Here is a 14,591-nt window from a genome sequence, read left to right as displayed (position 1 = left end):
ACTGATGGTCTCTCTCTGACTCTCTCTAACTCTCTCTGACTCTCTCTCTGAGTCTCTGACTCTCCCTGACTCTCTCTGACTCTCTCTGTCTCTCAATTCAATTCAAAATGCTTTATGGGCATGACATATTTTCCAATACATATTGCTAAAACGTGATAAGCAACATATTTTTTACAAAAACAGTAAACATAATAACAATTAACAATACAAAGATTACAATGAAACACGTATAATTACAATGGTCTATTCATAATGACAAATATACATATATATATATATATATATATATATATAAATGCAAATTATGATATCATATTACCTCATTTTATCTTTAAAACTGGTGGGGGTTAGGGGTCACTGCTGTCCCTCGGCTGTGGCAGGTAGCTACATACTGTGCTGCCAAATGTGCACAGCTCCTTTCCTCTCCAAGGAAGAGTCTCTGGTTTAATTGTGTCTCTGGTATGGCTGGGAAGTTTGGGTATATATTTTTAAATTTGGGAAAGAGAAGTTCTGGAATTTCTATGTATTTGTCACAATGGTTAGTGCAGCTCTGCCTCCATGTCCTGTTTGTCACAGTGGGAGCACAGCCTCTCTTCTCTGGGCAGCCAGGTGTGTGTGTGTGTGTGTGTGTGTGTCTGTGTGTGTGTGTGTGTGTGTGTGTGTCTGTGTGTGTGGGGTGTGTGTGTGTGTGTGTGTGCGTGTGTGTGTGTGTGTGTATGTGTGTTTATGGGGTGTGTGTGTGTGTGTGTGTGTGTGTGTGTCTCCATGTCCTGTTTGTCACAGTGGGAGCACAGCCTCTCTTCTCTGGGCAGCCAGGTCTGTGTGTGTGTGTGTGTGTGTGTGTGTGTGTGTGTGTGTATGGGGTGTGTGTGTGTGTGTGTGTGTGTGTGTGTATGGGGTGTGTGTGTGTGTGTCTGTGTGTGTGTGTGTGTGTGTGTGTGTGTGTGTGTGTATGGGGTGTGTGTGTGTGTGTGTGTGTGTGTGTGTCTCCATGTCCTGTTTGTCACAGTGGGAGCACAGCCTCTCTTCTCTGGGCAGCCAGGTCTGCCGGTGGCGCCCGGTCTCTATTGCTGGGCTGTGCTCGCTGAGTCTGTACTTTGTCAGGGTTTTCCTGAGTTTATAATTCTTCACTGTGGTCAGATAATCTGCCACAGTCTATTGTCTTTCTAGGGCCAGATAGCATTCTAATTTGTTTTGATTTTGTGTTTGAATATTCCGGTCAGTAATGTAATTTTGTTTTTGTTGCTTTATAATTTGGTTGATTCTAATTGGTTGGTTTGGTATGGAGCTGTCCTGAGGCTGGATGGTGTTAGTGGGGGTTAGTGACTGAGCCTCAGGGCTGGATGGTGTTAGTGGGGGTTAGTGAACTGAGCCTCAGGGCTGGATGGTGTTAGTGGGGGTTAGTGACTGAGCCTCAGGGCTGGATGGTGTTAGTGGGGGTTAGTGACTGAGCCTCAGGGCTGGATGGTGTTAGTGGGGGTTAGTGACTGAGCCTCAGGGCTGGATGGTGTTAGTGGGGGTTAGTGACTGAGCCTCAGGGCTGGATGGTGTTAGTGGGGGTTAGTGACTGAGCTTCAGGGCTGGATGGTGTTAGTGGGGGTTAGTGACTGAGCCTCAGGGCTGGATGGTGTTAGTGGGGGTTAGTGACTGAGCCTCAGGGCTGGATGGTGTTAGTGGGGGTTAGTGAACTGAGCCTCAGGGCTGGATGGTGTTAGTGGGGGTTAGTGAACTGAGCCTCAGGGCTGGATGGTGTTAGTGAGGGTTAGTGAACTGAGCCTCAGGGCTGGATGGTGTTAGTGGGGGTTAGTGACTGAGCCTCAGGGCTGGATGGTGTTAGTGGGGGTTAGTGACTGAGCCTCAGGGCTGGATGGTGTTAGTGGGGGTTAGTGAACTGAGCCTCAGGACCAGCTGGTTGAGAGGACTCTTCTCTGGGCTCAGCTCTTGGCATTGCAGGGCTTTGTAATGGTATGAGTGGGGGTCGCTGTTTTTGAAATGTTTCCAAATCTGTATTGCCCTCTTTTGTATTTTGATTAATAATGTGAGGTCGGGGCTGGGCGGAGAGCCAGAAGCGACTAAGGGACTAACCCTTCTAAGCGACGTATTCACCACTAAATCCCGGGAGGTAAAAGACAGGGATACACAGAAAGAATAAGATCTTCTCCCGGAACAGGGGGAGGAACAGAAAATAACCCAAACGAGATTTTCAATCGAAACAGAAATCAAGCCCAAAACGGCTGTAGAAAATAAAACGACCCTTAGAAAACCAGGGTGAACCACTCAACCAAAACAAGTGCTTGTAGATGAGCACTGACAGTAGCAACCCGGGGATCAAAATAAAATACAACCTAGCGAAAATACTAGGCACGAAAATAAAATCTTTGAGACGCAGCTCAGGAAAACGAAACAAACCAAAATACATTACCGGGGACAACAACGTCCCTCTACCACCGGTTCACACAAGCCCGAAAGAAAAAGAAAACTAAGACCCTTGTGGAAGTGAATCGCAACACTAGCCAGCTGAACGCCTTCCTTGCCTTTTTAATCTCTCCAACGAATTGGAACCACACACACAGTACCTGACTCGTAAGTTCGCAGAGTCTACCTTGTGCTTCACCGGCTTTGTGCAAGTTGCAAACAGTTGAACACAAATGCATTGAAGAACTGTCCGCACTGGTCTTAAATACCCTTGAGGAGGAGAAATCCTCTGGTGCTAATGAGGTCCAGGTGAAACCAATGAGACCCAGCCCTCTGGTGGTCACCAAGGGTCATTACCTCCATCATGACAAATAATGGATATTGGCCTAATTCTGCCCTGCATGCATTGTTTGCCGTTTTCCGTTGTACCTGTAAGATGTTCTTACAAAACGCATGCATGCAGGGTTTCAGTTGGGTATTTGTCCCATTGAGCAAAATCTTGCTTTGTAAGCGGACCCCACACTTCACTGCCATATGGGGCAATTGGTTCAATTACTGATTCTAATATTTTTAACCATATATTAATTCTCCATCCATCCATCCATTATCTGAACCCGCTTATCCTGATCAGGGTCGCAGGGGGGCTGGAGCCTATCCCAGCATACATTGGGCGAAAGGCAGGAATACACCCTGGACAGGTCGCCAGTCCATCGCAGGGCACAATATATTAATTCTGATTGGGATTTCAATGCTGATCTTTTTCTTTATGGCATAGAATGCCCTACATGCCTTCTCTTTCAGTTCATTTATTGGCATGTTGAAATTTCCGGAACATTTTATATTTAGGCCTAAATAGTTCTAGTTTGTGCAGTGTTCTATGTGGTTTGTCCCTATTCTGAAGTTATATGCATTTCTCTGAGATCTGGATCTTTTTTGGAAAATCATTATCTTTGACTTTTTGCTGTTTACTGTCAGGGCCCAGGTCTGACGGTATTTCTCTAGCAGATCCAGGCCCTGCTGTAAGCCCTGTGCTGTTCTTTGGTTGCCAATTTATATGCCACACTTATTGCCTGTGTACATTGAGTTAACAATATCATACGTTTTACCCCCTACACCGCTTTCAAGAAGTTTGTGTAAATATGATCAGCTGTGCAGCGTTTTGGTAAGAATCCAATTTGACTTTTACTCAGGACATTGAGCTCATTGAGAAAGTCTGTAAGTCTTGTATTCATAATGCTACAGAGAACCTTCCCCAGATTACTGTTCACACAAATGCCTCGGTAATTGTTGGGATCCAGTTTATCTCCACTTTTAAAGATTGGGGTTATAAGCCCTTGATTCCAGATGTCAGGGAAGTAACCCACGCTCAGAACCAAGTTAAATCATTTCAGAATAGCCTGTGAAATTTGACTCTAGTGTGTTTTAGCATCTCATTTAAGATGCCATCAGGTCCAGAGGCTTTTTTGGGTTTGAGGACCTGCAGTTTCTCCAGTAGCTCCTGTCCAGTAATGGAAGAATCCAGTGGGTTTTGGTTCTTTTATTGCCAATTCTAGTGATTGTAACTTCTGTTGGATGTGGTTTTGTTCTGATGCTGTGTTGAGGTGTATTGTTTTAAAGTTTTGAAGTGTTCAGTCCATATCTCCGTTTTGAATGGCCAATTGTTCAGTTTTGATTTATTCAGTTTTTTTATTTTTATTTATTCAGCTGTTTATGGCTATACAAAGCTTTTTTGGTTCTGAACATGTATTTGTAGTGTTAGTGTCTCAGAGTAACAGAGGTGCAAATCAGGGTTTAATAGGTCTCTGTGTTTTTGATTTGACAGTTTCCACAGTTTTTTCCTTATATTTTGACATTCTGTATCAAACCAGTTGTTGTCGTTGGATTTTATTTATTTATTACTTGATATTTTCACTTCAGATATGTTAGCAGTTTTCCCATAAAATTGATATTTTCCACTGCCTGATTTACACCTTCTGTACTGTGAGCATATGTGCTTTCCAGAAAGGTGTCTAATAATGTTAGAATTTTTTTGGTGCCAATTGCTTTCTGGAACTGTTCTGTTCTGTTTTTCTGCCCATCTGTATGATTTTGGAAGTTTGAACAGCTTACTGGGCGGTGTGTGTGTGGTGGTGTTAGTTTCTGTCCTTTTCAGATACACAGTAATTTGGCTGTGATCAGACAGAGGGGTTAGTGGCTTGGCAGTAAATGCACTGAAACAGAAGGGGTCTACATCTGTGACCATGTAATCAACTGTACTGTGGCCAGGAGGTGAGCAATAGGTGTATCTTCCTTAAGAGTCTCCTACTGTTGACAATGTACAGACTCAGGCTACGTCAGAGCTGCAGGAGTAACCCTGTCATGGGTGTTTCTTTGGAGGATATTCCAATTTTTGGCCGCTAATGTAGTTGTCTCCCTCTGTGCTGGTGAAATCCAGCAGGGTTCCGGTTCTGGAGTTCAGATCCCCACAGATGAGTACATTCCCCTGGGCCTGGAAATGACTTGATTCTTTCTGCAGGTTGGGGAACATTTCTTCACAGAAATAAGGGGACTCTGAAGGAGGAATTTAGACTGCACAGAAAAACACATCTTTTGTTTCAAAATTATTTTTAGATTTTCAACCATAAGTAATTTTTTCCTTTTTTGATGGGCTCGATGAGTTTTTGTAATTCAGATTCATACCAGATTATTAGTCCCCCTGAGTCTCGAGTCTAGAGTCTTGAGTGATGGTACTTAGTTTTTGTGAGGGCACAATCATTTCTTTGTAATCTGTGGGACAGTGAGTGACAGCACCTTCCAGACGCCATGTCTCTTGTAAAATAATTATGTAAATATTTTTTATATTGTCTTTGAATTCCAGGGCCTGGCTCTTTGAACCAAAAATTGAAGAGCTCAGTCCCTGGATATTCCACACGCTAATCTAAATAGATTTCATACTGTGGTAACTGTTAATGATTACAATTGTTTTGGATGAGACGAACAATATAGAAAATAAACGATTTTATATTCAGGCCTGAAGGGATAAAAACCTTTTTAACTCCGCCTTTATCAACAATATATATGTATTTAAAGAATATGACAATATGCATTTATTATAAAATAGAAGCATATTTTTCTTTTATTTACATTTTTTCCCCTCTATCCACTGAGCTTTGTACAGATGTACATGAGCAGCTGTGTGATCTCACCGATGTACTCAGAGTCATTTGGGCCTCGCAGGGCTTCAGTGTAGCTGTGTGGGCTGTGTTGTGGGGCGGGGTCCTGGGGGGGTGAGTCGGGCCGGGGCTGGGCTGGTGGGTCTGTGAGAGGCAGTGTGCTTGGTTGGGCTGGTGGGTCTGTGAGAGGTAGTGTGTTTGGTTGGGCTGGTGGGTCTGTGAGAGGTAGTGTGTTTGGTTGGGCTGGTGGGTCTGTGAGAGGCAGTGTGTTTGGTTGGGCTGGTAGGGGGTAGTGTGCTTGGTTGGGGTGGTGGGGGTAGTGTGCTTGGTTGGGCTGGTGGGGGCAGTGTGCTTGGTTGGGGTGGTGGGGGTAGTGTGCTTGGTTGGGCTGGTGGGGGCAGTGTGCTTGGTTGGGCTGGTGGGGGTAGTGTGCTTGGTTGGGGTGGTGGGGGTAGTGTGCTTGGTTGGGGTGGTGGGGGTAGTGTGCTTGGTTGGGCTGGTGGGGGTAGTGTGCTTGGTTGGGCTGGTGGGGGTAGTGTGCTTGGTTGGGCTGGTGGGGGTAGTGTGCTTGGTTGGGCTGGTGGGGGCAGTGTGCTTGGTTGGGCTGGTGGGGGCAGTGTGCTTGGTTGGGCTGGTGGGGGTAGTGTGCTTGGTTGGGGTGGTGGGGGTAGTGTGCTTGGTTGGGGTGGTGGGGGTAGTGTGCTTGGTTGGGCTGGTGGGGGCAGTGTGCTTGGTTGGGGTGGTGGGGGTAGTGTGCTTGGTTGGGCTGGTGGGGGCAGTGTGCTTGGTTGGGCTGGTGGGGGTAGTGTGCTTGGTTGGGCTGGTGGGGGTAGTGTGCTTGGTTGGGGTGGTGGGGGTAGTGTGCTTGGTTGGGCTGGTGGGGGTAGTGTGCTTGGTTGGGCTGGTGGGGGTAGTGTGCTTGGTTGGGCTGGTGGGGGTAGTGTGCTTGGTTGGGCTGGTGGGGGCAGTGTGCTTGGTTGGGCTGGTGGGGGCAGTGTGCTTGGTTGGGCTGGTGGGGGTAGTGTGCTTGGTTGGGGTGGTGGGGGTAGTGTGCTTGGTTGGGCTGGTGGGGGCAGTGTGCTTGGTTGGGCTGGTGGGGGTAGTGTGCTTGGTTGGGGTGGTGGGGGTAGTGTGCTTGGTTGGGCTGGTGGGGGTAGTGTGCTTGGTTGGGGTGGTGGGGGCAGTGTGCTTGGTTGGGCTGGTGGGGGTAGTGTGCTTGGTTGGGCTGGTGGGGGCAGTGTGCTTGGTTGGGGTGGTGCATTCAGGTGGGCTGGGTGAGGTTGGTATCCCGGTCCTTTGTTGGGTGCGATGTGTCTGAGGTGGGCTGGGTGGTGAGGGGGGTCCTGGGCGGTGCAGGAGGGCTCTGCTGGGCGGTGCTGGAGACTCTTCTCTTGTTGCCAGAGCGTCTGCTGAGTGCCACGTCTTTCAGCGTCTTGGCGAACTCCCCGACTGCTGACTTGAAGAGGTGCACCTGGTCGTGCAGGTCCCAGGGTCCGATGGTGGGGTGATGAGCCAGGTGCATGTTGGGTAGCAGAGCGCAGCCTCTGGAGATGTATAGTGAGGGGGTGGAAGTCCCTGCGGGGCAGGAGGTCTGAGATGGTGATTTTGGAGTTGGGGAAGCTCTCTGAGGCCCTCTCTGCCACTCTCCTGAGCAGAACCCCCACCCTCTCCTGCTCTTCCCTCAGGTCATTTGTGCCTGTGTGGATGATGATGTGTTTGGAGGAGCTGAAATCAGGCTCGGACAGAATCTGAAGTGCATCCTTGGTCCTGGGACACCAAATCTTTGGTACTTTTTGGCCAGGAAAAAGCTGCTCCTCGTTTATAGGCTCCGTTGGAGTCTATTAAAATGGCCAACTCTGTGTATTTTTGTGCGATCTGTTTGTTTGAGGGATTGTGTGCTTTAGGGTGTGTGGGCTCTCTGGTGGCTGTTTTGGGTGAGTTTTTATCTTGTGTTTGAGGGATTGTGTGCTTTAGGGTGTGTGGGCTCTCTGGTGGCTGTTTTGGGTGAGTTTTTATCTTGTGTTTGAGGGATTGTGTGCTTTAGGGTGTGTGGGCTCTCTGGTGGCTGTTTTGGGTGAGTTTTTATCTTGTGTTTGAGGGATTGTGTGCTTTAGGGTGTGTGGGCTCTCTGGTGGCTGTTTTAGTATTAATGGATTCCTCAATATTTAGGTTGTGAGCCCGGCTGGCTTGTGTTCCACCACTGCCATTGCTCTGGCTCTGGTAAAAAGCATATCACACACAAGACACACAAGACACACACATATCACACACAAGACACACAAGACACACACATATCACACGCAAGACACACAAGACAGTGGGTGGAAACCTGGCAAATTAAATACAATGTAACTAAATGTGAAGTTCTATTACCTGTAGGAAATAAAAACATAAGGCAGGATTACTTTATGGCTGGTACGGAATTGGAAGGTGCTCAAGTTGAAAAAGACTTGTGGGTAATAGTTGATCAAAGCATTTCAGGTTCTAGTGAATGTGCGGTAGCAGTGATGCTGGCCAAGAGGATGCTGGGATACATAGCCAAGAGTACTGAGTATAAATAAAAAGGAAGTTATACTCGCCTTACGATGCCCTTGTTAGAAAACACTTTGATGACTGTGTGCAGTTCTGGGACTTCACTATAAGAAAGATATAGAGGTGCTGGAAAACAATGTATCAAAGATAAAAGTTCTTAAGAAAGACTTAAGATGCTTAATCTCAGTGAAAGGAGACTTAGGGGGGATTTGATTGAAATTCCTGCAGAAAGGGGCGTGTCTATTTATGATTGAAATGAACCCATCATAAAATAATTTCCAGGCTGTTTCAACACCAGGGATTAGTTCTATCCTGCTCCAATTAAAAAGAAAGAAATCAGGTAAAAAAAAAAAAAACCCTTCTCGAATTTGGGATCTTAGTATTTCTAACAGCAGCAAAAGCACAGTGGTCACTTAGGTCATTGCAGAAAACACCAATATCAGAAAATTTGTGAGGAACATTTGTAATTATTAAATCAATGAGAGTAGCTCAAAGATTTAAAATCATCATTCAGATGATGTCCGCTGGCCTCTTTTTTCTGACGCAATTTGGACGCTTCTGGTGCATTTTAATATGATTAATTAATCCCTAATACATGCCTTTATTCTTATGCACTTGGTTAAGTTTACATTCAAATATACCAACATCACATTTAATCTTGTTGTGCCATTAACCAGAAATTTGTTGGGAAAGAAAGAGCATATGGTAATGATAACTCTTTACTTGAATAAATAAAGTATTTTACAAAGATACATGTTTCACTTTAATTATATTGAACAATAACTCTAATATGACTGTACAAATTAAACTATTATGTTTTTATAGTCAGTCATCCAGGTGGGACTCTCTTCCCAGTCCGTGTGAAGAGACAGCAATGCTCTGCTAAGCTCCTCTCGGAAGCTGGGAACTGATCAATTTGAATGTAAATGTAAACACATAGGCTATTGGTGAGCTGTAACTTCAGATTAAGATAACGTGAACTGGTTGGTGTGATATGTAGCCTATGGTAGTAGTGATATATTTTAGCCATTATTCTTTAAGTTATGTTTTAGTTTCTTATAATTCTTACAATATAAACACTTGGCTGTGAAGAAGCTCAGCCAAAAACTGGGTCCGGCTACCTTGAGTGACCAGCAGAGGTCACCCGCTAGCTATACCCACTGCTCGACCGGAGGGTGCGAGGTGTGCTGAAACTCGTAAATTACATTACATTACATTACATTATTGGCATTTGGTATATGTCCCAAAAGGAACAGTATTCATCATGCACATCTGACGCACAGACATCATCACCATAATAAGCTGCTAGCTCGTTTATATATTGTATTGAATCTCAGGCAAAGAAATACTTGGGTTTAAGGGCTTGATATTTTGATGCCATTTCCCTCACATCAGCAAATCTCATCTTCCTCTGTGTTATAAACGCGTCAAGAACCTGGAAGTATGTCTGTACTTTGAAACGGGCCTGAGGATTTAACCTGGGCTCATCAGTTGACTCATCAAACCCTCTCCTTTTTTCCTTACTCGAACATCGGCATATTCTGTATTTGGCCTGCAGTAGCTCGAGCGCCAGCTACAGTTAAAGTGATTGAGGTTTTTTACGCCACTCTCACAATAAGGGGTGAGAGAACCCTACTAAAAGAATCACCGATGAGCCCCGCACAAGTGCTATTCAATCAAATGAATCAGATTAATCAGATGAAAATTAATTTATACAATTCATGAATAATAATAAAAACACATTGGTTGGACTGGGCAATGGCTCATAGGAGCTGAGAGGTGGACACTTGTCCCACAGCTACAATGTACAGAATTGGGTCAGCACAGTTACTAATGACGAAGCAGAAACACTATGCAGAGCAGTCTGCACTCTCAAAGATCACACTGTGTAAATGTCAGGTAGAGGTAGTGAATGAATAGTAAAGTAACAATAAACAGGCAAACAAACAAAATACACCATCAACCAATTAAATCAGTGTTACACTGCAAATTGTAGTGATATCACACAGAGATACTGTCTGCCCAAATTAGGGAATGCACTCTGCCCAAGGCACCAGCCCAAAGTAGGTTTGTATGAATTGAAAAGACACATACAATAAAAACACAGCGACAAGTCGGAGTTCATAAACCATTCAGGAGGTCCGTGATCCAGGTTACCTGCTCCCCTCTTTCATAATGCGCCACCCCCTGGTGGACCTGCAGCTATTACACGCTCCTGAATATACATCTTAAGCAGTGATGAGGCACGTTACTAAATCAGAGGATAATAAAATACTCTAATTATAAATCAGGGAAAAACAGTGACTGAAGGTACGCCACCTCTTACATAGTCAGGAGCAGGAGAACACACAAAACACCGAAAGAATAAGAGAGTTAGATTTAATTACACTACTTTCCCGCTGCAACGCAAAACCCCAACCCCAATAATTTTAAGAGAAAATAAAGAAGAAATCAGAACCTCATTTTTGACACACAAACCCAAACCACATGGCAAGCTTATGTTCACCTAGAATGGGACGGAACAAACCGCTTACCTCGTTTCAATATTTGCCACCCGACAATTCTCTCCGCTTGCATCGAATCGCCATCCACTCAATGCTGCGCTTGAAACATAAAACATGGGAAACTATGAACAACGCTGTCGAACTATAAGCCTTCCATGTTCTAGTTTTACTTATGAATCTGACACAGAGACTTACTTGACGAAAAGTATCCAGACTGCACAAATTTACAATTCTTAATACAGTACACCAATAACCGCGAGAAAAAGATACTTGCGCAATTTCATTTCTGTGCTGCTTGGCTTCCCTTCTGCACAACCACAAGGCAGGTAACAATAGTAAAGTGATGTATCCCCTTTGTCTATGTAAACCAGGTGACTGAGGGAAGACTTATATCCTAATGTCCCACCTGTCACATGTATTTGGTCCTGCCTTGTTTGACAGGGGGCGGCACGGATGGTGCAGTGGGTAGCACTGCCGCCTCACAGCAAGGAGGTCCTGGGTTTGAATCCCCATCGGCCGTGGCTTCTCTGTGTGGAGTTTGCATGTTCTCCCCGTGTCTGCGTGGGTTTCTTCCGGGGACTCCGGTTTCCTCCCACAGTCCAAAGACATGCAGGTTAGGCTGATTGGAGAGTCTAAATTGCCTGTAGGTATGAGTGTGTGAGTGAATGGTGTGTGTGCCCTGTGATGGACTGGCAACCTGTCCAGGGTGTATTCCTGCCTTTTGCCCAATGTATGCGACCCTGTTCAGGATAAGCAGGTTAAGATAATGAATGAATGAATGAATTAGTTTATTGAAATGGTACAGGATAGATCTAAAATGAGATGTAGCAAGTTAGGCAGCTAATTTATAACTAACTCAGTCAAGAAAATGTTTAAAAGTGAATATGTCTCCAGAAGAGTTTGTTCAAAGTAAGTGGAGAGAGAAGGCAGACAGAAATAGAAGAGAAAGCACAACTGCCAATGAAGAGCGGTAAGAAACAGAAAGATAGAAGTGAGAAGTGGTGAGGATGTGTAAATAAATGGAGGAATAGGTGAGGAGGAGGCACAAATGAGCGAATGGTCAGAGGAGGAGAGAGTGGACTGGAGCACGTCACAGGTAGCCAACACAGCAGCAGAAGATTCCTTAAAGTGATATTACAGTTTGGTACAACATACATACTGATGTTATTACAACTGCGTTGTAGCACTGTAGGGAACAAGACAACTTCAATAGTTTAGCTTATTGATGAAAGATTCTCTGTATAATCATGAAGATTTTTATTTATTTTTTAATTCCATTTATTTTAAGATTTTTTCCCTTTTTCTCCCAATTTGGTAGGCAGTTGTGCCCCGACTGATTCGATTAGAGCCAGCATTAGAGACACAGCTCACACCTCGTCCCTCACGCCTTCTTCAAGGTGTCTCGTCTCATGCTCGTGACCGTGATTCCGAGGCGCCCGGGGTGCTGTTGTATGCGGCGATCCGCTGACCCTGCCAAGTCCCTCCCTCTGGAGCAGCGAGCCAATTATGCTGCTCCATGAGGGCCAGCCAAACTTGGCTTTTTGGCAGGACCAGGAATCGAACCCCCATCCCCGGTGTGCAACTGCAGCCAACTGCAACCACACGTTGCGCCACCACGGCCCCTAAATCATGAAGATTATTAAACGTGTTTTCACTTTGTCATTATGGCATATTGAGTGGAGAAAAACACATCTATAAAAACTGAAGGGGTGAGAGCTTTCAGTGTCTAGTCTTGATTCTTGCCTTTTGAGTGGCATGGATTCTGTTATTGGCTTTTTTTCTGTTAGGACCAGAATTGTGCCCATTGAAGTGAAGAAAGCCATTAAAAACATTGTTAAGGGCAGAGAAAAAAAAAACAGTCAAAGACATCGGTGATGTGGAACATCAAACAGTTACAGAATCAGCAGGTAGCTGAATGTATCTGATATATTTTAAAGTTCTGCCACGCCTCACAACTAAAGACACGCAAAGACACGTACACAAAAGGAATCACTTGTACTTGGGTACAGCTACAGCACAAAATTAACGCAGGGGTGCCAAGAATTGTGAAACCAGTTTTTTTTATTTATTATTATTCTTTATTTTAATTTGTTTTGTGTCTACATTATTGTTGTGCATGTTTATGTAGGGAGCCCACAGGATATGAGCAGGTCGTAGGTATGTCAGTCTGCCTTTAGCTGTGTTAGCTTGCAATGCTGTGGGAAGTTTGTCACAGAAAACCAAAACCAAACCCACGGGCCACTGTGACAGATGTGTGTTATATTTTACATCTTATCATTAACTGTGCCAAATGTCCCACAGCATTGCAAACTAACTCACTGTCCTCTCTGAGAGATGTTATCTTTTACATCCTACCTAACCTTTTTATTCTATAATGTATTCATTCTTCTTTACAGACTGCACAGCTGTGACCTAAGTGAGGAGTCATGTGAAATTGTGGCCTCAGCTCTCCAGTCATCAAACTCAACCCTGACAGATCTTGACCTCAGCAGCAATAACCTGGGAGATGCAGGAGTGAAGCTGCTCTGTGCTGGACTGATGAGTCCAAACTGTAAACTACAGAGACTGGACCTCAGCAGCAATAACCTGGGAGATGCAGGAGGGGAGCTGCTCTGTGCTGGACTGATGAGTCCAAACTGTAAACTACTGAGACTGGACCTCAGCAGCAATAACCTGGGAGATGCAGGAGTGAAGCTGCTCTGTGCTGGACTGATGAGTCAAAACTGTAAACTACAGAGACTGGGGTGAGTAGTGCGGTGTTCTGTGTGACCTTAACAAAATAGAATTAGTGATTATGGCTCTATACAGTGAAATGATGAAAAGCTCTTTCTCTCTTAGTTTACTACTCTGTCCATTGGCATTCTTTTTTGTCCACATTAGTCTCATCCCTCTCTTCTTACTCCTCTATCACAGCAAAGAAAAGCAGGATAAAACTTGATGAGTCTTAGGGTTGGCAGGTTTGTGTTTCCTGACCAGAATGTAAGGTTTGAGTGGAGTCTGTAGTATCAGGGCACAGGTGATGACTGGATGCTGGATGTCTGATTGATGTGGTAAAAGACTGACCACCTGCATAGTAAAATGTTTCAGGTCTGTCACACATTACAGTCTTCATCCATCTCCACTCTTCACTACCTGCAATGAACTGTTATCAAATCCTTAATTTTACCCTACTCTCTGATGAAGGGGAGCTGTACTCCTCACAATACAATACACCTCATTCCCACCAACAGAACAGGACTTTTGTGCTGACTGTAAAGAGCTCATTCCCACCTACAGAACAGGACTTGTCTACTGACTGTAAAGAGCTCATTCCCACCTACAGAACAGGACTGTAAAGAGGTGCTGCATTTGGCAGTTGGTGATAAGAACCCTGATAAGAAAGCCAAAGGGCCAGATAACTGCAAGGACAAGTTCAGAGGAGGTAACAACAGCATGGTGCCCTGACTAATAATGTCCAGTATGTGAAGGAGAATGCTGCTCTCAGAGCCAAGATCAGTCAGCACAGGGGCCCCTCAGGGTTGTGTTCACTCTCCGGTTTTTTTCACACTAAATACAGATGAGCACCAGCAGACAACCTGGGAGCTGTGCCTAATGCACAGTGGCAGTAGCCTTGTAGCATTCTGCGATGGACAGGTTTGTTCAATGGTGTGACTCAAAACATCTGATTTTAAATGTGAAGTAGAGGGAGGAGATGGTGTTTGACCCTACATCAGTGGGCGAGCACAGGCCAGCTGTCATCCATGGCCAAGGCATCACACAGGTTACATTTTTCATTTTATTTGTATAGCGCTTTTAATAGAAGACAGTCACTCAGATGCTTTTCACCGTCAAAAAGTGGTGAGAAAAAACTCCCCAATGGGAAATCTCGGGAGGAACCTGGCTATAGAGGGGGAGCCCATCCTCCGCTGGCTGGCAAGGTGTAAAGTAAGGGCAGAATGGATATAACAGAAATGTGATATGAAATCTATCACAGCCAGTCAAATGGGCT

The 14,591-nt window shown here is 44.9% G+C and overlaps 1 protein-coding gene across 21 annotated transcripts in view; it reads left to right on the top strand.

Annotated features, from left to right (window-relative positions):
- Positions 1-14,591, top strand: part of LOC133118954 (NACHT, LRR and PYD domains-containing protein 12-like) — a 687,468-nt gene that overhangs the window by 424,394 nt on the left and 248,483 nt on the right. For 11 of the 21 annotated variants that reach the window (XM_061229299.1, XM_061229296.1, XM_061229293.1 and 8 more), the window contains one exon: positions 13,000-13,347. The exons of the other annotated variants lie outside the window; for them this stretch is intronic. In XM_061229299.1, coding sequence (XP_061085283.1) covers positions 13,000-13,347 — 348 coding nt within the window. The remainder of the gene's footprint in view (positions 1-12,999; positions 13,348-14,591) is intronic. 21 annotated transcript variants of the gene reach the window in all.

The sequence above is a fragment of the Conger conger genome, chromosome 19 (genome assembly GCF_963514075.1).
Source record: "Conger conger chromosome 19, fConCon1.1, whole genome shotgun sequence".
In the NCBI taxonomy this organism is placed as follows: Eukaryota; Metazoa; Chordata; class Actinopteri; order Anguilliformes; family Congridae; genus Conger; species Conger conger.
This window is presented reverse-complemented; position numbering and strand designations above follow the sequence as displayed.